General features: G+C 45.1%; 1 protein-coding gene and 1 pseudogene across 1 annotated transcript; both read left to right on the top strand.

Annotated features, from left to right (window-relative positions):
* The first annotated feature begins 7,371 nt into the window (after positions 1–7,371).
* Positions 7,372–12,317, top strand: LOC125556290 (cinnamoyl-CoA reductase 1-like). The gene is made up of 6 exons (XM_048719056.1): positions 7,372–7,570; positions 9,273–9,442; positions 11,104–11,292; positions 11,382–11,544; positions 11,659–11,848; positions 11,946–12,317. The coding sequence occupies exons 1-6, from the start codon at positions 7,456–7,458 to the stop codon at positions 12,136–12,138; spliced, it is 1,020 nt and encodes a 339-aa protein (XP_048575013.1). The 5' UTR covers positions 7,372–7,455; the 3' UTR covers positions 12,139–12,317.
* On the top strand, positions 9,006–9,124 carry LOC125511770 (annotated as a pseudogene).
* Positions 12,318–24,327: the final 12,010 nt, after the last annotated feature.

Genomic DNA, 24,327 nt, shown 5'->3' with positions numbered 1-24,327 from the left:
CTGATGTAAATCTTGCGAGTACTTTGGGTGAGTACTCACGGTTGCTTTGCTACCTTTTTCCCTCTACCCGATTGCTGCGATCAGATGAAGGAGCCAAGGAGTCAGCTGATCCCGCCGATGACTACTACGCCGAGGGAGCCTACTACTATGTGGAGACCACCGATGACTAGGAGTAGTTAGGAGTCCCCAGGTAGGAGGCCTGCGCCTTTTCGATATAGATATCATTGTTTTTCTTAGCCTTCTTAAGGCATACTCGTTTACTTATGTCTGTACTCAGATGTTGTTGCTCCTGCTGACTTATGTATTCGAGCCTTTGTGGCCCTGGCTTTTAATACAAAGCTTTATGTTTGATTTGTGTCTAGAGTTGCTATCATCCCATGAGTCTCTGATCTTGATCGTGCACATTTGCGTGTATGATTAGTGCACAATCGAGTCGGGGGCGTCACACTGATACGTCTCCAACGTATCTATAATTTTTTATTGTTTCATGCTATTATATTATCAATCTTGGATGTTTTATACGCCTTTATATGCTATTTTATATGATTTTTGGGACTAACCTATTAACCTAGAGCCCAGTGCCAGTTTCTGTTTTTTCCTTGTTTTAGAGTATCGCAGAAAAGGAAAATCAAACGGAGTCCAATTGACCTGAAACTTCACGGAACTTATTTTTGAAAGGAAAGCAACCCGGGAGACATGGAGTCCACGTCAAGGAAGCTTCGTGGAAGCCAAGAGGTAGGGGGGCGCGCCCAACCCCTGGGCGCGCCCTCCACCCTCGTGGGCCCCTCGTGGCCCCCCCCCCTGACGTACTTCTTCCGCCTATATATCTCCATATACCCGAAAATGATCGGGGAGCACAATAGATCAGGAGTTCCGCCGCCAGAAGCCTCCGTAGCCACCGAAAACCAATCTAGACCCGTTCCGGCACCCTGCCGGAGGGGGCAATCCCTCTCCGGTGGCCATCTTCATCATCCTGGTGCTCTCCATGACGAGGAGGGAGTAATTCTCCCTCGGGGCTGAGGGTATGTACCAGTAGCTATGTGTTTGATCTCTCTCTCTCTCTCTCTCGTGTTCTTGAGGTGATACGATCTTGATGTATCGCAAGCTTTGCTATTATATTTGGATCCTATGATGTTTCTTCCCCCCTCTACTCTCTTGTAATGGATTGAGTTTCCCCTTTGAAGTTATCTTATCGGATTGAGTCTTTAAAGATTTGAGAACACTTGATGTATGTCTTGCCGTGCGTATCTGTGGTGACAATGGGATATCATGTGATTCACTTGATGTATGTTTTGGTGATCAACTTGCGGTTTCCGCCCATGAACCTATGCATAGGGGTTGGCACACATTTTCGTCATGATTCTCCGGTAGAAACTTTGGGGCACTCTTTGAGGTTCTTTGTGTTGGTTGAATAGATGGATCTGAGATTGTGTGATGCATATCGTATAATCAAACTCACGGATACTTGAGGTGACATTGGAGTATCTAGGTGACATTAGGGTTTTGGTTGATTTGTGTCTTAAGGTGTTATTCTAGTACGAACTCTAGGGCTGTTTGTGACACTTATTGGAATAGCCCAACGGATTGATTGGGAAGAATAACTTTGAGGTGGTTTCGTACCCTACCATAATCTCTTCGTTCGTTCTCCGCTATTAGTGACTTTGGAGTGACTCTTTGTTGCATGTTGAGAGATAGTTATGTGATCCAATTATGTTATTATTGTCGAGGGAACTTGCACTAGTGAAAGTATGAACCCTAGGCCTTGTTTCCTAGCATTGCAATACCGTTTACGCTCACTTTTATCATTCGTTACCTTGCTGTTTTTATATTTTCATATTACAAAAACTATTATCTACCATCCATATACCACTTGTATCACTATCTCTTCGCCGAACTAGTGCACCTATACAATTTACCATTGTATTGGGTGTGTTGGGGACACAAGAGACTCTTTGTTATTTGGTTGCAGGGTTGCTTGAGAGAGACCATCTTCATCCTACGCCTCCTACGGATTGATAAACCTTAGGTCATCCACTTGAGGGAAATTTGCTACTGTCCTATAAACCTCTGCACTTGGAGGCCCAACAACGTCTACAAGAAGAAGGTTGTGTAGTAGACATCACACACATAGGACAAGCATTCTCAACAATAGAAACCATTGCATCAGAAGACCAAAGGCAAGGAGAGATGGAAAAACCAGAAGGGGTTCAACAGGGAGGGGGAAAGAAAAGAAGGAATAAACATGATCCGTAATGGGAGCAGGGTTAGAGATCATTTCCCCAATGATGTTAAGGCAAACAATAGAACGACTGCACCGTTACCCATTAGCAATGCAAAAAGGTAATAGCATCCCCTTTAAGAGATAAACAACTACGATGTTGCGAGTACGCCTTCTCCAGTTGATGAATCTCCATAATAGCAACTTCTAGGGCGTATCTCTAGGCCCAACCAGAGTGTGATAAACCAATTGAGCGGCAATAACATCAGAGTTTTTTATTTGATCAAAGAGTGTTAATTTAACTATACGCGCATGAGCCACATGTTTGGCACCCCAACCTTTCAGAAACTCTCGCATGTTTTGAGAACAAAAAACACCATTGATCTATAGGCCCAAAAGATCTAGGTTGGAAGATATGAGGGTAGAAATTTTATCAGAAAAATGGCACGATACCTTCTATGAGCAACGAAGAAGATTCAAAATGAAATCTAGGCTTAATACAAACAGTCAAGTCACAAGAGTCAAGGAGGAGAGGGGTATAATCCGAGCCAATGTGTGCATCAGCCACCAATGAAGAACGAGGAAACATGTGATCCCAATCTGGATAAATAAACACCGATATAGCATAGACCTAACGGGGTCAACCTGACAGAATCAAATTGAAATCTAGGCTTAATATAAGTTATCAAGTCACGAGAGTCAAGGAGGAAAGGAGTATGATCCGCGCCAATGTGTGCATCAGCCACCAAAGAAGAATGAGGAAACACGGAAATTCAATTTGGCTCCCGGGGCCAATTTTTTCTTCTCAAGGGTTTAGGATTTATGGGCCAAAATGCCCCTTCCGAGGAAACAAGTGATCTCAATCTGGACAAATAAAAAATAAACTTCCTATTTGATTCTACAATAACACTCGAAAGTAAAGAAGGTTATACTTGTATACTTGAGCCATCGTGCATAGCAAAGGGTCACTGCCACTAGCTTAGCTAAGAGCAATTTCCCTAGCAAAGAAATCAATTATACCGGTCTCTCCCCCCACCCCAAGACCATCACCGTCGCCTCCTTCCCCGCTCGATCCCGGCGGTCCGGCGGATCTAGCCGCACACCGGCCGGATCCGGGCTCTCCTCCCTCTGCTCTTCCCTTCCCTCCCTCGGATCCACCCTCGTGCCGCCTTCCCGGGAGGCGGTTGGGGCGGCGTGCAGCTCTCCACTTCGGCCCCTCCTACCCTGCCCCCCCACCACCGCCTACGGGTGCCCCCGGCTCTGGCCCGGGTGGTGTCGGTGGCGGCGGGATGTCCTCTTCCTGCACACGCGTCCTCCCTTCCCGGGGTGGGGGGCGGCGACAATGCTGATCGGCTAGGCGGCGGCCAGGCTACCCGGCGGCGGGCGAGGTGGCAGCGGGGCGGCTTGGTGGCGCGGCGTGACTGGCGGCGCGCCCCCGGCTCAGATCTGAGCCATGCGGGCCCCATCTGGGTCCTAGCAGTCGCCCCCCCCCCCCGGTGTGACTTCGTTGTCCTCTGCGCGGTGAGGAGGAGGAGCAGCTCGGACTGGGAGCGGTGACGCCAACGGCGTGCCTGCTACAACGCGAAGGAGGGAGCTTTACGGGCCTTTGATGGCCCGGACGGGCCCATGGGTCCACGGGCTTGGTATGCTCCTGCTATTGCGTCCGGTCAGCAATCGTCATTGGCGGTGGAGGTTGAGCCCATCCGCTTGTCGACAATGCTGCTGCCTCTAGTCCCGGCTCCTTTTCTTTGGTGTGCAAACTTCAGTTCGTGGTGTCGTGGTGAGACGGCGTGGGAAGCTTCAAGACCGTGGTGGAGCAGGGTGGTGGTCGGCTTGGTGGCGGGCTCCGGAGCGCTTGAGGTGAAGGTTGGGATCAGGAGAAATCCGTGCCGGTCTGGCCGGCACCAACGCGGTGGCGCCTGAGGGTGCCGCCGGACCTTCCTGGAGGGCGTCGGGGGCTACCCTTCCTCTCTCCTCGTCGCGTATCATGGGAAACCCTTGGTAGCAGCGTCATCATCGTCGTGTCCCTTCTTGGAGGTGTTGATTGGTACCAGCGCTTCGGAGTCTAGGATCTTGGTGGGAGATCTCCGGTGGGCGCAGTGGTCGTGAGGCTTCGTCGTTTTGGTCGATCCGCCATTGTCGACATTTGTTTTTTTTGTATTTTCTCTTTCGGTTCTTTTGGGTGTATCTGTGCTGCTTCCGCCCCAGCACCTATCATTGGTTGTATCGGTAATACAAAGCCGGGGGAAACCCTTTTTCGGTAGCAAAGGGTCACTGGATCGGGGTGAGTCCACCGATGCATTGTTTTGTGTGTATGTGTGTGCGCGTGCGTTCCCTTGTCTGAATCTACTCTCTTTTTTTCCGTGAAGAGAGCTGCTTCTACTACTCAAGGCCGTGCCAGGCCTTGGCTAAGGATGGAGCGTGATCATGGGCTCAAATATGGGAGCTGGAAATGCCGGGAGGAGGAAGACTGTGCGTGACCGGCACCTCAGGGTGTTGTGCCTAGTGGCTTATGAAGTTCCCCCTCTCCCGTGGTCTCGTGGTCCACCAGTATCGTCCGTGACGTAGCGGGCTCTGTAGTCGCTTCCCTGAGCCAAGTGGAGCCACGCGCAAGGCCAGGAGGACCAGGAAACATGCGAATGCTATTTCTTGCATTAAGCAAGACTTTAGGAACTTGCGCCATGAGTTTCAATAGTAACGACCCGGCCAACTCGCGCACACTTTAAAAGAAAAATAGAGAAAAAGGAGCGCCATGAGGGGATTCGGACCATTGTTTCCTAGATAGATTTCAACGATGCGGGTTGTAGGGATTCTGATTGAGTTGTAGGGCGGGTTGTAGTTAAGGCAAAATGAGCCCGTGTTTCACTGGTTTTTTCATTCCTTAAATTTTTTCAAATGCTAGATTAACATTTTTTAAATACAAGATTAACATTTTTCTAATACATGGCCAACATTTTCTCTATGTACATTTAACATTTTTCAAATGCTTTATCAACATTTTTCAAATGCAAGATTAACATTTTCCTAACGCATGGTCAACATCTTTTCCATAAACATTTAACATTTTTCAAATGCTTTATTAACATTTTTGAAATACTTGTTCAACATTTTTTGAAATGTCTGATTAATATTTTCATATACATGATCAAAAGATCTCCATAATTATTTAATACATGGTCAAAAAAAATTTATACACATCCAAAATTTTCAAACATTTTAAAATACTTGTTAAATATATTTTAAATAGATGATCAACTTTTTTCACACCAATTTATATTTTTGTATACATGGTCAACATATTTTCTATACATATTTAACTTTTTTCAAAAACTTATAAAAATATATTTTTTAATATATATTTTTAAATTTCTTGAGAGTGTAAACAAAAGTGAAAAATAAATAAATAAAAGGTCAGATACGAAAAAGAGGCAGTGGCCCTGCGTGAGCTGGGCCGGCCCATTTTGCAGGGAGACACCAGAAACGACTGGCCTCAGATTGTAACGGTGTCCACCTTGAGGTGGACATTTCTTTTTGAGGATCAACGTCGGCCTTGATCCTTTTTTCTTTTTGAGGATCAACGTCGGCCTTGAGCCGTGCAGATTCCTCCGAGCCTTTGTCCATCTGCTTGAGGTGGACATTTTTGGGATTGCCTGAAAGAGCATACAGACATGTACACTGTACAGACAACAGTCCCACAATGGCTTATCCATGGATCCGCTTTCATCCGGACCAGACCAGTAGAGCCCACCCAATCTGGCGGTGTACTTACTTATATACACTAACTAAGAAGAGTTTCTTTGCTTTAAAAAAAACTAAGAAGAGTTCCTAAAGAGAGTAAACGTCTGTACCGTGTTCATTTTCAACAGCACAAAACGTGTACCTTTGAGTAGCAGTTAGCTAGGCAGCGGAATCTATATATTCATTCAATTACTAAGCTCCTTTGATTTGGAGCCTCCCGGTGCATCGTGGTGCTTGTAAGGGTATGTGTGTCTCCAGTTGAATGAACGTGTACCTCTCGTATGCTCATGAATTTCCCTTGGTCTTTTTCTATTTTTATTTTTATTCATTAAGATTTATTATAATTTTTTAATGTTAATTTAAAATTCATGAACATTTTTAGAATTCTCAAATTTTTCTAAATTTCGTGTAGTCCATGAACATTTTAAAATTGTGAACCTTTTGTCAAATTCATGGACACTATTTGAAAGCCACTAATATTTTTGAAATTTGTGAATATTTTAGAAAATCATGGGTTTTCTAGTTCAGAACAATTGTTAAAATCCAAGATGTTTTTTACATTTGTGAACATCTTTTGATTTAGTAAAGTTTTTTAAATAAAAAATGATAGTCAGCGTTTTCTGAGATAATGGAATAGGAGCTCCTAAGGGCTCACACAACCGCCATCGACTAAGACCAAGGCCAAACCTGTAAGAACACCACAACCACGCATAAAACAAATCCACTCTTCTTCAGAATAAATATCGTCTCGAACGACAGCCCAACACGATATACGAATGAAACAAAAACTGTCAGAACATAACTAAACCCGAAGCCAACGTAAATAAAAGAAATGAAACAATTGACTGCAATAACCTGCTAGAGAATAGAAACTTAATCTCAGAAGTGAAGAACGATGCGGTAAAGTAGCCTCTAGTAGTTATTGATCATACCAGAGTTGACCAACGTATAGTGAACACACAAGTTTTAAATGCTCGAATTATATGTGATGCACTTTGAAAAAGACAACTACAAATCTGACGTCAGACTTTGGACCATGCTAAATTGAATGTTTTTTTGTGGCAACCAAAAATATTTGATTTGAAAAAATATTACCTCCATTGAAATAAAACCACATCACTTATTTCCTAACAGAGGGAGTACTATGGTAGATGCTTCAGTCTCTCCGCGCCAAACCTATCTATATATACCTACTGTTGCAGAAAATCACAGGCGTGGACTTCATCGACCGCTCGACAGCGCCTGCACTGCACGCGAGGTACGGAGACAGCGGGACACGAAACCATTTACATACATGCCAAGGACTCGCACACTGTTTTTGTCCTCGTCAGCATATGCGTAGTAAATTGACATCGAGCGGCATGGCCGCACGTCTACGTCCACTCATTTCTTCTTTTTCGTGATGAACTGATGAGGTAGCTCCTCCTCTGCTACTTAAGGCCGCGCCAGCAAGAAGGGAGGAGCAGATCGACCGGCCTTGGCTAAGGATCAGCGCGACCATGGCCACAGGTGTGACGGTGTGCGTCACCGGCGCCGCCGGGTATTGCGCCTCGTGGCTCGTGAAGCTCCTCCTCTCCCGTGGCTACGCCGTCCACGGCACTGTCCGCGACCTCTGTACGTACACCCTCCATACATAAGGCTGGTTATAATGTGGAGTATCATATACTAGTATTATACATATGATATTAGTATATAATACTACGTTCGTAATGCATGATATCATATGTTGGTACTCCCTTCGGTCTTTTTTAGTTCGCATATTAGATTTGTCTGAAGTCAAACCTCGTAAAGTTTGACCTAATTTTGTAGAAAAAAATACCAACATTCATAATGTGAAATCAATACTAGTAGACGCGTCATGACTTAGTTTCATGTTGTATAACTTTATCATGGTAGACGTTGATATTTTTTCATATAAACATCGTCAAACTTTGTAAAGTTTGACTTCAGACAATTCTTAGGTGGTGTTTGGTTCTCTAGTCCTAGGACTTTTTCTAGTCCCAACTAAAAAGTCTCTAGTCCCTAAAAAGTCTCTCCCTGTTTGTTTCCAGAGACTAAAAAGTCCCTAGTCCCTTCCTAGAGGTTATTAAATGACCATGTTGCCCCTAGTATATAGAAAAATAACAATTAAACAACATCATGGGGTGGCGGGTCAATGGGTGCATGGAGGGGCATTATTGGAAAAGTCCCAAAAAGTCTCAAAAAGACTCTCCTTGAGAGTTTTCTTCATTTAGTCCCAAATGCCTAGTTTAGTCCCTAAAAAGTCCCTCCCGTTTGGTAAAAAAGTCTCTAAGAGGGACTTTTTTCTAGTCCCTACACAAAAAAGTCCCTGAAAACAAACACCCCCTTATATGCAGAGTAAAAAGGACCGGAGGGAGTATCATATAAGACTACATTTATTGCCATGCATGACACAAAGTAGCACATCATTTAATATGATACAGTATTATGATATAATACTCAATCTTCTATTTCTTCATTTAATTCTATGCCATCTCATCAAAATTGCTTAGTAGGCGTGCATGATACTACCTATGATACTCCCATCACGACTAGCCTAAGACTAGTTACAATGGGAAGTAAGTTAGACTAGTAACATCACATTTTACTAAGCTATGTTACTACTTTCACAGTGGGTAGTAACATATGTGTTGTCATATTATGGTTCATTTATTAGCCTATAGACTCATATTGTCTTGGTATGTGTGATGTTACAGTAACTAGCTAAGTTACCACCATCACCTCTCTCATCATTAAATATGTGTCACATAAGCAAAATTATCTTAAAAAGTGTGATGTTACTCTCACTGTGGCCAGCCTAATGCAATGCAATGGAAATATTATGTTATGATAGAATTATCCTGGTGGAAAGATAAATCTTTTTGTGTTAGTAGATACAAGCCCACGCTATAGATGTAAATGTAAGCACTATATATTATATATGCTACTATGCAGGTATCTGTTAATTTGGAAATTTAGGTCGTTTTTTGAAAGAAAAAAAAATCAAGTTTGCTTCTATGGATATGCCATGTTTATAGCTTCATACCTGGGATGCGATCATACCAGTACCTAAAGCACCGGATGCCATCAGAATTTCGAAGTTAAGCATGCTTGTGCGAGAGTAGTGCTAGGATGGATAACCTCTAGAAAGTCCTCGTGTCGCATTTCCTTTGAATTACCCCACTAAAAAAAGGCTTCATACTTAACATGAAACCTTTTTGTGCCTTAAAAAAGACATTCCATGTGTTCAGTTTTTCAATAAGATAGGCTACAATATACATGAAGGCTTTCGTGTTTCACTCTTTTGATATTTCAGGTGATAACAAGACTGCCCATCTAAGGCGCTTAGATAATGCTGCTAGCAACCTCAAGCTTTTCAAGGCTGATCTCCTTGACTATGATGCAATGGCATCTGCCATTTCGGGATGCCAGGGTGTTTTCCATGTGGCGACTCCTGTTCCTTCAGGAGAATTAACCGATCCAGAGGTAAGCAAGTTTCATACCTGGTTTGTGATGTATACCAGCTGGTGCAAAGGCCGGAGATGTTCTCTTCCATTAGCCAAAAAAAGAGAAATTTTAGATGGTCCCAAAATAACATGAGCCACCAGTTTTGTTAGATCCAACAGACAATGTTAGTATCACCTCTTGGAAGGTAATACAGTATTGATGAAACCATGGGGTCAATATAAACATTGCACTTAGGGCTGCAAGAAAAGCTTGAGACTTGTGAGTCGCTTGAGATTAATTAGCCTTTTATCTTGACTCAAAAAGAAATGAACTTAGTATGAGCATTTTATGTAGCTCGATAAAGAAATAGACTAATTTTGAGCCAACATTGGATCACTCAGTTTTAGCTCAATATAATATAATTATATTAAATAATATTGATATATATATATAATAAAAATAAATAATTTATTATCATATATGTTGTGTGCGATTTTACTCCATTTTATCTACTACTAGCAAACATGGTAGCTTACCTCATTATGGTATGGTACTTGGTCATTGGTGTGTTAAATATCCTGCATTTTTTGGGCCAAAGTTTGGAAGTGGACCTTTCTTTTGCTAGTTCATCCATGAAATGTTTCTATTAAATACTAGTCTCCGGTTGAGAGAGAATAAGTCAAACTATCTTTATAAAATGGTATCATTGTTTTGATTGGAATAATATGTTATACTGGTTTCTTGTGTTGTATTGCTTGTTCAAAAAATTGACGATGGTTATTAAAAAACCATGTTAAGATTATTTAAAACATCATGTTCTTTAGCTTTAAAGTACCTCGAGACCGTTACGCGCTACACACGAGCCACTTTATATAGCTTGACCTTGAGATTTACTCAGTTTGAGCTCGCTTTAATTTTAGTTTAAGTTGAGGTGAGCCTATTCCACCTCGGTCGAACTTGTATCGGTTGCGGCTCTAATTGCACTATGTGCAAACATAAGAACACATATAATATTATTAAAACACAATATTAATTAACTAAAGACATGATAAAGGTAATTCAAACTGAGGACATCATACTTCAACAGCTTTCCATTCCCTAAAAAATTGTTGGTATAGAGAAAGTTGGCACTAAAACATACTCCAGCAGATTCTGTATTCTCAATACTTTTTGGTGATCACAAGAAAACACCCCATCTTTCCAAGATGCATCTTCAGATATATCTTTCCCAATACATGCCACGTCACTGCACTGCCATAACCGTCAGACCACCGTCAATTCTCGGCGATGAACCGCCATCAGACCATCACGTCGCCACTGGATGGCCGCATGATGCCGTCGTGATCACACCACCACCACCTCGTCGCCACCCGTCGTTGTGCCGCACCAGCATGCCGCCTTGCCATCCCGATAGATGGGCCCGCAACGGGTGTCCCACACATCAGTAACTGTACCAAATAACGGTCAAAGACTTTGACCCGACGACATACCTCCTTTGGCCTTTTGTAAGGGTAGGCCAATAAGGAGGGGCTAGAAATGCTCTTAGATCACTACTTTATAGTAATCTAAACCCATCTTATATTTCTTTGCTTCCCGCAAAAAAATCTTATATTTCTTTGCAGAGATAGTAATTATTAAGAAAAACAAAAAAAATGATAATAATGTGGAATCATATCTAACGTGTACACATAATGGTGCAGCTACAAATGTTGGGGCCTGCTGTTACCGGCACCACGAACGTGCTCAAGGCCGCCTCCGCCGCAAATGTCCGACGAGTGGTCGTCGTGTCATCCATGGTTGCTGTGGAGATCAACCCCAAAGACTGGCCCCAAGGCAAGATCAGAGACGAGAGCTGTTGGTCAGACACAGAATTCTGTAGGAGCAATGAGGTAATAATAACAACTTAAGAGACAACGTGTGGTACCGTATATTTTTCTATCCAAACACGACGACACCATTTTGCACCATGTATTTGCAGAGCTGGTACCCTGTTGCCAAGATCGCGGCAGAAGCGGCGGCGCTGGAGTACGGGCGTGAAACCGGGCTCGACGTGGTGACACTGAACCCTGCACTGGTGTTTGGCCCCCTGCTCCAGCCGACCGTCAACGCGAGTAGCCAGTTCCTCATCTACTTGCTCAAAGGTTTTAGCTATAGCCGTCTTCACTTCACACATTTGAGTTCACCTAACAAGCAGCGATAGTACGTGCATTCCCTGCTCTTGATCTATTCACGATGTTTTCGACGTGTGCATGCAGGAGGCCGTGATCAGGTGAGGGACAAGCTGTGGCACATCGTGGACGTCCGCGACGTCGCCGGCGCGCTGCTCCTGCTCTACGAGACACCCGGAGCCACCGGCCGGCACATCTGCGCGCCACACTTCATCACCGTCAGGGAGCTGTTGCGTTTGCTCAAGAGCATGTACCCTGGGTACCCCTACATATCTGAGTAGGAGTTCTATTCTAATTATCCCGTGATGATTTGGCATATGTTGTTGTTGTTGTCTAGGATTAACTGACAATACGATTGGTTGGGTATTTGGCAGGGAGAGCATATATGACATGGATCACCCGGCTCCGATGACCTCCGAAAAGCTGGAGAAGCTGGGGTGGAGCCAGCGGCCGCTGAGGGACACGATAGCAGACACCGTCGAGTTCTGCCGGGAGGCCGGGTTTCTTGAGGGCGCCGATGGTGATGACGTGCCCTGCCGCTTCCCTCCTCTTTTCAACAATATCTAGCGTCAAGCAAGAATTTGAAGAATTTTGGGCGAGCATATATAGTGTTGCTCCTCTATTATTGCTACCTTTGTGTGTGTAATAGGTGTGATATAGAAATGTCTGGACGGACCAACATGTAAGACCCGCAATAATAAGATGAACCCTGCAATTCAACATGACTGCCAACATTATGCTGCTGACCTCCCACTCGCAATTCTGATTAACCACGGTCTATGGGCCGGTAGATGATAGCCTCAAGGAGAGCTTTTTGGCTGAGATGTGCAGCTCTACACCACCCCTAGGCCAACCATGGATTGTGCTCGGTGAATTCAACCAAATTTACGAAGCCAGGGACAAAAACAACCTCAACCTCAATCGCAGACTCATGGGTGAATTCCTCAATGCCATCAATTATGCTGAATTGCTCGAGATTAGATGCAAAAATTGAAAATTCACCTGGAGCAACGATCAACAGCTCTCACTCTGGTTGCCTTGGACCGTGTCTTCTGCAACCCTGCCTGGGACGCACTATTCCCCTCAATGCTGCTGCACGCAGCTTCTACGTTAGTCTCGGACCACAACCCTCTCGTTCTTACAAGCGCTAAACCACCGACTAGTAGACCCAGGTTTAGTTTCGAAGCTTTCTGGCCGAAGTTTCCTGGTTTCCATGAAATTGTCCTAGCAGCTTGGTCCAAGACCAATTAGCTCTAGCTGTGCCATCAGGATCCTGCATACAAAACTACAACGCACCGCAAAGGCACTAAAGATCTAGAGCAGGGGCTTGTTCTCCAACGCCAAGCTGCAGTTCCACATGGCCCAGGAGCTCGTCCTGCGCCTCGACACAGCTCAGGAAAAATGACTTCTCATGCCTGCAGAATTAGAATTTAGAACAAAGCTGAAGCTCCGCCTGCTGGGCCTAGCAACCATAGAGAGGGCTAGGAAGAGGCAATGCTCTAGGATCAACTGGTTGAGGGCTGGGGATGCTAGCACGGCATTCTTCCACGCCAAAGTTAACACTAGGAAAAGGGAAAACTTCATTCTCTCCCTGAACAAGGATGGTGTGGCTGCTACAAGCCACTCTGAGAAGGAGGAGGTGATCAAGGACCACTTCACCAAGCTTCGGGGCACACAACAGCGTCGCACGTGCACAATAAACTGGGATGAAATTTAGCTACCACAACTCGACGCATCTGGCTTAGATCTCCCCTTCTCGGAAGCTAAAGTATGGAACGCCATCAAGCAGTCACCGCCAGACCGAGCCCCCAGCCCGGATGGCTTCTCCGGTGTCTTTTACAGGTGGTGCTGGCACATCATAAAAGCTGATCTTATGCGGGCTCTGCAACAGTTCCATGACCTCAATGGAGGTGCCAGCTTCCAATGTCTCAACACAGCATTGGTGGTGCTCATCCCGAAGACTTCTGACCCAACTAACGTTGGACATTTCTCACCAATTAGCTTAGTGCATTCCTTTGCAAAGCTCATCGCTAAGATATTATCCCTGCGCCTTGCTCCCAAGCTTGGGAGTCTGATCTCTCCAGCGCAAAGTGCCTTCCTGAAGACTAGATGCATCCATGATAGCTTTTTGTTCGTCAAAAATGCGGCACATAGCCAGCATCGTAGAAAGAAGCCTGCACTATTGTTTAAGATGGATATAGCTAAGGCTTTTGACTCAATCTCCTGGGAATACCTACTTGAGCCCCTGCGGAAACTAGGCTTCTCTGCCAGATGGCGCGATTGGATCGCTCTGCTACTGTGATCCTCCTCCTCGGCAATCCTTCTAAACGGTATCGAGGGCGAGCTGATCGACCACCGCCGAGGGCTTCAACAAGGCGATCCACTATCCCCTTTCCTCTTCATCCTAGCAATTGACATGCTACAGCGGGTTCTAGACCATGTTGTTGCTCTGGGATATCTGACGCCACTTCCTGGGTGTGACATCAAATTGCGTGTTAGCCTTTATGCAGATGATGCTATCATTTTCTCGAACCCATGCAACGAGGAGGTCTCCTGCCTGCTAATTATTCTAGAGAGGTTTGGGGAAGCCACGGGACTGCGTGTAACCCTTCAAAATCCACGGTTGCGCCTATCCAATGTCATGCACTGGACCTAGGCATACTGCAAGGCTTTCCCGGCCAACGCATAGGTTTACCGATCACCTACTTGGGCTTGACAATCTCTCTAGGAAGACTGAAGAAGGTGCATCTCCAGTTCATCTTCGACCGCATCAAGGCTAAGCTAGCAGGATGGAAGGGGCGACTAATGAATAGCGTGAGCCGGCGAGCGCTTGTCCGCTCTGTGCTTTCAGCCATTCCTATCTTCACGCTCACTGCCATCAAAGCCTCTAGTGGAACTCTGAAGGATATTGACAAGATATGCAAGCATTTCCTTTGGGCTCAGGAGGAGAAACTATCAGGTGGCAAATGCAAAGTAAACTGGCAGACGGTCTGCTCCCCGATCGAGCTTGGCAGCCTAGGAGTTCTAGATAGTACAAAATTCGAAGGGCCCTATGGCTTAGATGGTTATGGCTGTCATGGGATGAAGTTGCCCGACCTTGGACTAGCTTCCCCTTGCCGTGTGATGGCCAGGATCGCAAGCTATTCGCTGCTGCAACGAGCGTCTCGACTGGCAATGGCGAGCATGCACTCTTCTGGGAATCCACCTGACTAGGACCGATGTCGCCAAAGGCAATCACACCCTCGCTCTTTTCCCGATGCAGGTGTAAAAATCGCATTGTGAAGGAGGCATTGCAAGGGCAAAAGTGGATTCAGGACATCCGTCGCCCACCCCTCTCCGACGCCAACATCTTTGAATTTAGGAGGCTGTGGAACATGACCAACGAGGCCCAAATCAGGCTGCTGTGCCAGACAACATCACCTGAAAGACAACTCCCTCTGGCACATACAGCGCAGCGGCATCTTACAAACTCCAGTTCGTTGGCAGGATAGATTCAGATTTTGCAAACATGTTCTGAAAATCCCGGGCTCCTCCATGCTGCAAGTTCTTCACTTGGCTGCTGATGCTCGACAGGCTATGGTGCGCCGACAGACTGCAAAGGCGAGGGTGACCAAACGACTATTTCTGCAAGCTGTGTGTTCGGAACCTCAAATCATCAGTCCACCTAATATGGCAATGCCCGGAGGCACGGAGGACCTGGGCCGCTGTGGTAGGATGGTGCGGCTACGCCGCTCTTGCACCAAGCACCTGGCCAGAGGGCGACAGGTCGGAGGCATACTAGGCACACATCCTCAACGCCACCCCAGCCGAGCATCAGAAAGAATCATGCCGCTCACCATACTCATCTCATGGGAGCTATGGCTGGAGCGAAACCGCATGGTTTTCCAGAGGAGGATCACCGCGCCCTGGGCCACCCTCCAGGCAGTGCGGGGATCCTTGGAGGCATGGAGATTGACGGGAGCAAAATGCTTGCAGCACCCCTTTGGGGGTCCAACGTGAGGGATCTCCCAGCGTGGCCCAAGGGGCCCTGTTTTTCCCTTTTCTCTACCTTTTCCCCTCAAACCGCGATAGTTGCCTTATAAATACTGCTCCCTACCCATAATATATTTGCCAGCAATTGTTGGTGCCTTCAAAAAAACAATAAGATGAATGTATTTCTTAGTAATCCATAATTATTTCTCGAATAACTAGCAGGTGGCTCGTGCATTTTGCTAGTTTAGAATTTCATTAGAATCTGTAGTTTTTGAAACTTGTATGGCAGAACTGAAACTATTTTTCACCCGCAAAAGAAAATGAAACTGTTTTCAAATTTTATTTCCATTTTTTGAGAAATAACATAAACTAAACATGTTTTAAATATTATTCGGAAGTGTTTGATTTTTACATAGGGGGAAAGCGGCACTCTGGTCATTGTGGCATCTCTATCTTCAAAAGATGAAGAAACATGTGTATATTTCGCCGTGCGGATATCGAAAACCTTAATATAGGGCGTGTTTACTCCAGGCTATGTTCTGCGTCATGTTTGGTTGTGTGCATTGCATTAGGAGGTGGTTTGGTACATGTCGTTCGGTTGACAACACTTGAGGGTTATGGCTCCGAAGATGCATTTACCTGGCGTTTGGTTGCTTCAACTTAATGTTGTGATCACCTCTTCTCACTAGTGGTGACCTTACCATAGACTAAACTACACATACACTACCAAATTAACATCATTTGAGTGTTCATCAATGGCAATCAAGGGGGAAGTTCACCATCCTCTTCTTCTTCTTCTTCTTCTTCTTCTTCTTCAGATCCTTGTGTTATCTTTGATAGCTCACATTGTCTCATCCCACTCAGGCATTTTTCTCTTTCAAACGTTAATATCATGTGCCTCCACACCATATGTCGTGGAATTATCACGGCAGATGTCCTTAGTGTCAGGACTTAGTCGCGAGGCCAACGCATCTATGTGGTAGCTTGAGAGGGGTTGAGAGGGACGAGACACGCGATGTTTTTACCCAGGTTCGGCCCCTCACGGTGGAGGTAAAAGCGTACATCCTGCTTCATTGATATTGATGATGATGATCACGGTTACAAGAGTGCTCTAACTTGAGAGCTATTGTCTAAACCTAACTTGTCCAACTTGTGGAACTTGTCCCCCTCCCCTCTCTTGGGGTGCCCTGCCCCTCCTTATATATGTTGGAGGGGCGGTTTACATGACTAGTCCTATTAGGACTAGGATTACTCTATTACAAGTGGAGTCCTAGTCTTGCCTCCTTTGTAAGGGAATATTCCTTGTGCTTTTCTCATAAACCGGCCCATCATTAAACATGAACCGGCCTTCTGGGCCATGGGCCTCGTCATCCATCTGACCCGCCCGCCGGGTTACTAATGAACCGCCAAGACCGGGCGGGTAGCCCGTGAACCGCCAAGCTCCGGGAGGGTTACCAGTGAGTCATCCAGTCCGGCCGGTTTATACTTCCGGCCGGTTTACGCCACGGGGTATATCCCCAACATTAGCCCCCAGTTTAATTTGGATTTATCCATGTTAAACTGATCTGCAACATAAACTCAAGAGCAATTTTGACAGGTTATGCTCCGGGTTAAATTTTTTTGTAAACCGGTACCTGATCATTCTTAAGTCTTTGTTATTTCCTCCTTTTGGGAAATCCGGGTCAACAAACCAGCTTCATAATCAATTTGCCGACATTGGTTTGTCACCGAGAAATATTGTGAAGAATAACTCATTTGACTCAGCTCCCAAAGCGCTGGTTTAAGAAATATGGGTCTTGAAATACTTATATGATATTCAGCCGGTTTGAAGATGTAAAACTTGCCGGTTTAACATTACCAAAATGGCCGGGTTATAAAAACTGATGATCCCGGATTATGACCGTTGATAGACGCCGGGTTATGATTGCTGCCAACGCCGGTTCACAACGCCGGTTCATGATTATTGATGACGCCGGGTTGCAGCCACAGGGTCATAATGATTGGTGACGCTTGTCAATCTGGTTTTCTCAAACAGAGAATTTGAAAATATTTCTTTGATAATAATATAATACCTGTAGCCCCCAAATCTTGAGCAGAACAAAGTGATGGCTTAAGACTTGCTTCAATATAAATGTTACCAATTTTGAAGAAATCCATGTTGTTCATACCAGTCACTAGTCAGAATTGAGTATTCCACATATGTAGCCCCCAAGTGCCGGGTTGTCATGCTTGCAGCAACCTGGGACTTGTAATTGCTTGATGCTCATAAAAACTTCAACCAGTGTAGCCCCCAAGGGCCGGGTTATTATGCAATAATGAGCAGGGACTTTGTAAATATGATCACGTAAACTTGAGCAACAATGTGTAGCCCCCAAGGGTCGGCTTAATAAGATAATATTGAGATGGGACTTGATATATTCTTTAATGAAATCATCTTATGATGTAACCCCCATCATGGGGCTTGAACCCATGACCACAAGGTTAAGAGCTTTGTGCTCTACCAACTGAGCAGTGGATCCTTTAATAATAGATGAAAATTTATGTACCTTGAATTGTTAACAAGAGCAATTGGTAGCCCCCAAGGGCCGGCTCATTACGATGTGATGAGTTGGGTCTTCAATAAGTGAGCAAACAATGACTTTGCATTAGCCCCCAAGTGTCATGGTGCATACTTGCAGCAACATGAGACTTGCATATTTGATATAATCTTTAGTTGAATAATGTAGCCCCCAAGTGCCGGGTCGTGAGCCTGCAGCGACTCGGGACTATTCCTTCAATTGTAAAATAAACCATATCCATTGACAATATAATAGCCATTGCGCTAAAGTGACTTTGAAAACCTCAATAATACCTGTTATTAATAACCATAATAAAATCCAGCCATGTTGGCTATCCAAGATAACATAATCCGGTATGAAAACCTTATTCATTCAACATCATAATGGAAATTCAGCCAAGTTTGGCTATTTGAATAATATAACCCAATGATTTATGAACGCATGATTCCAATGGCGCAATCCAAATATATACTGGCGACTTATAGTCTAAATCCAGGCCGTTTTAATAAACACCGGATAATTTATCGTCATACTTTATTCAACCTGTTTCTGCATACAGCAAGTTTAAAGTGTCCTGGCGGTTTACCGCCGGACGGGTCATAATGCCTGACATATAACCTGTGTTTATAACCGAGGCTGCACTTAAGAATAATCAAATATGAAATACATCATACCTGTGACATTGAATCACATTGTTGGTTTTACCAACTTTTGTAGTAAGAGTGATAACCCCAATCTTGAGTAATGATAACTCCTTTCATATTGTGCCGGTTTATGATAAAACTGTACCGGGTTGTGATAAACACCGGTTTAACCATATATAATACTGGTGACTCGTAGTCAAACCAGACCGGGCTGATAGTCTCCGGATTATAATTTGATCGTGTACTGACAACTTGTAGTTGAAAGCCGAGCCGGGTTGATAAACACCGGTTTACTCCATAATAGGATGGTAACAGAAAATCAAACCGGGCAGATAGTCTCCGGATTAAGATTTGACCGTGTTCAGTCAATTTGACAGTTTGAACCGGCTTAAAACTTTGTCGGTTTAAAAAAACGCAATAAAAAGAAAGAAAAATCTTTCAAAGAAAAATGTAAAGCAAAGGCAATGACAAAACCGTTTGCAAAAAGAGGCTTATTTGAGCTGATCAGATGGCGTTACCATGGTCGGACACGACCAAGCTCCCGATAGGTGTAGCTATGGTTCAAGTCAGCCAGGTCCCCAAATGAAACCGTGGCATTTATGCCGATCAAGTGGCATGGCAATGGTTCGGGTTCGACCAAGCCCCCAAGTGATTCTGTGGCCTTAGGCCGATCAAGAGGCATGACTGGTTCAGACGTGACCAAGTCCCCAAGTGATCTGGCAGCTCTCGCCTATCAAGAGGTATTGCATTGGTTCGGACACGACCAAGCCCCCAAGTGATATAACATGATGCTTTTGAAAAGCTAACTCAAGGGGTAAACCGGAGGCCGCTTTAGAACAACTCCGTGTAACCACACATGATGTAAAAGAACAGAGACCCCGCTTTATGAAGCAGAAGCCCCCATGTGATCAATAATATGTCAGGCCAGTAAGGCGGGATACCCATGTTTGAACCGCGCATCATGGCAGCAGGTCCTCTTCTGCAATTTTTAACTTTTGCACGAGATAAATTCTTCTTGAACCAGGATCTTGAACCGGATATTGAGAGCTTCAAAGCTTCGTGGGAGATATCTTTCCCTTGAACCAGTTTTTAAACCGGAATCTTCATTTCCAGCCGGAAATTTTTTTGATGGCCTTTAAACTCGAACTTGCGAGAAGTTAATTCCTTTTTGAACCGGACATTGTTAAACCGGATTTGAGCGCTTCAGAGCTTTGTGGGAGAAAGATGTCTCTTGAGCCGGATTCTAAACCGGAGTCATTTCTGATGACCTGGAACTTCTTCATCGAGCCGGGATTTTATAACTGTCATATACTTTCTAAGCCGGAAATTTTCTGACGGCCTTTAAACTTTCATCAATATAACAGTAGTCTTCGAGACCGGGTTATCCTTCCCTCCATCGTCCTGGGGTTCTTAAATTTGCTAAAACTGGCAAGATTCGCTGAGTCATGTCATCGTAGCCCCCGAGTCTCAAAGGTGACTCGAGGAGTTGGCTTGAGACTCTCCATATTTGACCGTGATATAAACCGGCATAACTTGTATATCATTGGCATTGATAGCATGATGTGAATCCATAGAAGGTTGAGGTAACTGTGGCGGGTTGTAAATGATCCCATATGAGCCGTGTCAGCAACTCGGCCAATGGTTCCTTCCAACTGGCGATTTGAAGTTTAATCAAAACTGTAGTTGCGGCGACTTGTGCGCCTGCCCATTGAAACATCCAGTGCAAATGGCGGTTGATGATAATTTGTCTCCAATTTGAAAGAAAATCGGGCTACCCAGGCTGTGACTTGCTCATACCCAATAAACAGCTCATGCAGACAGGTGCGGCCCGGTATGTTGATGTAGACCAGGCCGTGAGAGACAGACAGCAAAGACGACCGCAGCATCAGTGGCGGCTCCGATAGATGAGTCGGCCGCGGCGTTGTAAGCCGGTGCAGACGGGGAAAATCTTCACCGGTGTTGTAAACCGGCACGGACGGGCGAGTTAATCGCGGGTGCGGTCCTGGTGAGTCAAAGTAGTCCGGGCCACAAGGGCAGCGTCTTGCACACATATTCTTTGATCATTGTGGCACGGTCATATGCTAGCACATGACAGTAATTACGCAATTTATATATCCATGATCCGGCCATCGGTTTTGCAATGACCAATTGTCCTGCATATAAAATGCAAAGACCAAAGTAATTGCTCTCTGACAAAAACAATATGTGCTAAATTATACCTAGAGGGATATCACCTGATTCGCCTGAACAACATATGAGTCGGCCGTGGCATTGTAAGCCGGCGTGGACGCGTGAACCGCCGTGAGGGCAGATGGACGAGTCGTTCATGGCGTTTGTAAAGCGGTGCGGGTGGTGATTCAAACATGATGTTGTTTAACCGGTGTAGATGCACGAATTGGCGGCAGGTGCGGACGGATGTAATCCGAACATCGGGGCGGCGACTTGCACGTATATCCATCGAGCATCCTAGCGCGGACAAACACCAATGCAAAAAGTGATGTTGATGCGCCCCCTTAGGCAACACCTTTTCGTAACGGTCCTGCAAAAATATTACAAGACCAAGTAATTGTTCTTTGATAAAAACAATATGTTTAATAAAATAAACTTTAGATGGATACCACCTGGTCGTTTTTACTTGCGGCAACTTTGACCGGCCAGTGGCGACTTGGGCTGCAGCGAGAGAGCCCCGGCGAAGTAGAGCAGGAGTGACTGGAAGCTAGGCACTGTCTTTGATTTGCCACCACTGTATATGCATGTACACTGTTGCATAGTTTTCCCCCAATCTGCTCGTAGGTACAGTAGCTAATTTAATCTTGCGTATCTTCATTGCTTGGAATAATACTCCTTGGCACTACCACTTGATTCCTTTCCACAGGGACAACAACATTCGGATGGAAAGTCATGCGCTTCGAGTAAAAACAGCGAGGCGCTCGGCCACAAGACGGCGGAAGGCCACGATGGTTCAGCAGGACATGCCGGCTCAACATGCGGCCAAGGACACGGCAGGGCCGGCTTTTGCAGCAGAGGTAAGCTCCTGGCAACGAGGTGAAGTGGCGGTAGTCTTCAGCTGCTTGGAGGTTCGATGATACCACAACGGTGAGGTTTCAGGCGTGATGAGCTGGTCAAAGCGACGGGCGTCCGGGCACACAACTCAGCAGAAGGTGGGGATGACCCGTCGGACGGCTTGCGGAGGAGCGACGGGTTATGACAGGGACGAGTCTGAGTGGTGGACCGATTCTGCACAGTAACTTGACCGGACTAGTCTCGTCCCCTTGTTGACTCGGTTTTTGCATCTGACATCATGATTGTTACTTAATCCGGACGGATTACCCGGTCACGTGTGGAGGCAAAACAGTAAAGTCGAATTCGATGGATCACCTAGCAACATGTGCGATGATACACGCGATCCTTCTCGATCTGCAGCGACGCGCACGACGGTTCAAGACGTCCGCGCCGTCCCACGCCGGTTTATTCAGCGTCGTCAGTCTGTGCAGCAAAGTTGATTTTAATTTCAGATCCGACGAATCACGTTGCGTCGGAGGCGCACAGCAGAAACTCCAAACCCTAATTTGTTTTGAAATCAGAACTCATACTTCTTCATCCAGCTAATTGCGAGCTTCTCGAAACCTTGGAAAAAAATCCCTCCAAGAACTCAAACACCACCATGCGCAGGCCCCACGGTGGGCGCCAACTGTCGTGGAATTGTCACGGCAGATGTCCTTAGTGTCAGGACTTAGTCGCGAGGCCAACGCATCTATGTGGTAGCTTGAGAGGGGTTGAGCGGGACGAGACACGCGATGTTTTTACCCAGGTTTGGCCTCTCACGGTGGAGGTAAAAGCCTACATCCTTCTTCATTGATATTGATGATGATGATCACGGTTACAAGATAGCTCTAACTTGAGAGCTATTGTCTAAACCTAACTTGTCCAACTTGTGGAACTTGTCCCCCTCCCCTCTCTTGGGGTGCCCTGCCCCTCCTTATATATGTTGGAGGGGCGGTTTACATGACTAGTCCTATTAGGACTAGGATTACTCTATTACAAGTGGAGTCTTAGTCTTGCCTCCTTTGTAAGGGAATATTCCTTGTGCTTTTCTCATAAACCGGCCCATCATTAAACGTGAACCGGCCTTCTGGGCCATGGGCCTCGTCATCCATCTGACCTGCCCGCCGGGTTACTAATGAACCGCCAAGACCGCGCGGGTAGCCCGTGAACCGCCAAGCTCCGGGCGGGTTACCAGTGAGTCATCCAGTCCGCCTGGTTTATACTTCCGACCGGTTTACGCCACGGGGTATATCCCCGACACCATGGTTGAAGGCAATATCATTAGCTGTCACATCATTCTCATCCGGCACATACTTATCAAGACCCCACTCTAAGATCCAGTTATGAAGAATGCAAGATGCAAGAACAAACTTAATTTGGGTGGGAAAACGATGAAATGCCTTTTGATCAAGGATCTTAAATCTATTCTTCAAAGAACCAAATGTCCTCTCAACTATAATTGTAAGGCTAAAATATCTAAGGTTGAACAATTCGGTAGAAGTCTTAGCATAGTTCCTAGCAGAGAACTGATTAAGATTTTACCTAGTTTTACTGAAGGGTGGAAGAACCACATGCCAGCATGCATATCCAACATCTCCTAGGTAGAACTTACGACCAGGGATATTGTTCCCATCAGACCAAGCAAAGCTATCAACAAAAATGTTAGTCATGCCATGAATTAACAGTTAATAATACCCACCTTGAAATATGGATACCATGTATAGCTCGCCTGTATGAGTTTGACCAAAAGGTGCCTTCATCATCTCTCATGCGAGCTCTATGATCACCTACAAGATTTACTTGAAATACCAAAAAATTGTCTCATTGCATCTCCTGAATGTGTTGTGAATCACTCTGAACTTCTGATCATGACCTACATGAAGAAACATTGATGCTTGCTCTTCCACATAGGTGTGGATGTTATCTTATAGAAACCTCATCTCCCTAAACATCTCCACAAGCTTGCCAAAAGGGGCCCTTCTCATTTGAAGCATGTTCATAGCCTCTACATCATTACAGTTGTAGTGTAGTTCAGATTCTGTTAGAAATATGCCCTAGAGGTAATAATATTGTACTATTATATTTCCATTTTCATAATTAAGATTTTATATTTCATGCTACAACTGCTATGACTCTGGACTATGTGATTCAGTGGAAAACTCATATGCACGTGTGAGATGATAAACGGTAAAATATAGGTTCCTGGTCTTGCCTCCAAGACTGGCTCAAGTGTTGGTGGTGATCATATTTTCCGAATCTCAGGATATCGTTAAGTGTGATGATAGTCCTGAAACAAGATTGAAAGTATTACGTTAGAAGAACGATCATATTTAACTGACACAATCTTGTTTGTTATACTTTGATAATATCGTCTGAAATCAATTATTATAACATGAAATGTTAATATGTGTTTTAGTTCCTCAGACCATGAGAGTATCCTAGTCACTTTCTACCGTACAGTGGACCATGGAGTTGCCCAAATGTCATCTGTAACTAGGTGATCCTAACGGAAACCAACGGGTTCATCAGAAAGTTTG

This window comes from Triticum urartu, chromosome 5, assembly GCF_003073215.2.
Source record: "Triticum urartu cultivar G1812 chromosome 5, Tu2.1, whole genome shotgun sequence".
Taxonomy (NCBI): domain Eukaryota; kingdom Viridiplantae; phylum Streptophyta; class Magnoliopsida; order Poales; family Poaceae; genus Triticum; species Triticum urartu.
Note: the sequence above shows the minus strand (reverse complement) of the source record. Positions and strands in the feature narration are given on the sequence as shown.

Excerpts from the sequence above, each read along its gene's own strand:
- LOC125556290 (XM_048719056.1), top strand. The coding sequence starts at position 7,456 with ATGGCCACAGGTGTGACGGTGTGCGTCACCGGCGCCGCCGGGTATTGC. Across the intron at positions 7,571-9,272 it reads CGGCACTGTCCGCGACCTCT|GTGATAACAAGACTGCCCAT; the intron begins GTACGTACACCC and ends TTGATATTTCAG. Across the intron at positions 9,443-11,103 it reads GAGAATTAACCGATCCAGAG|CTACAAATGTTGGGGCCTGC; the intron begins GTAAGCAAGTTT and ends ATAATGGTGCAG.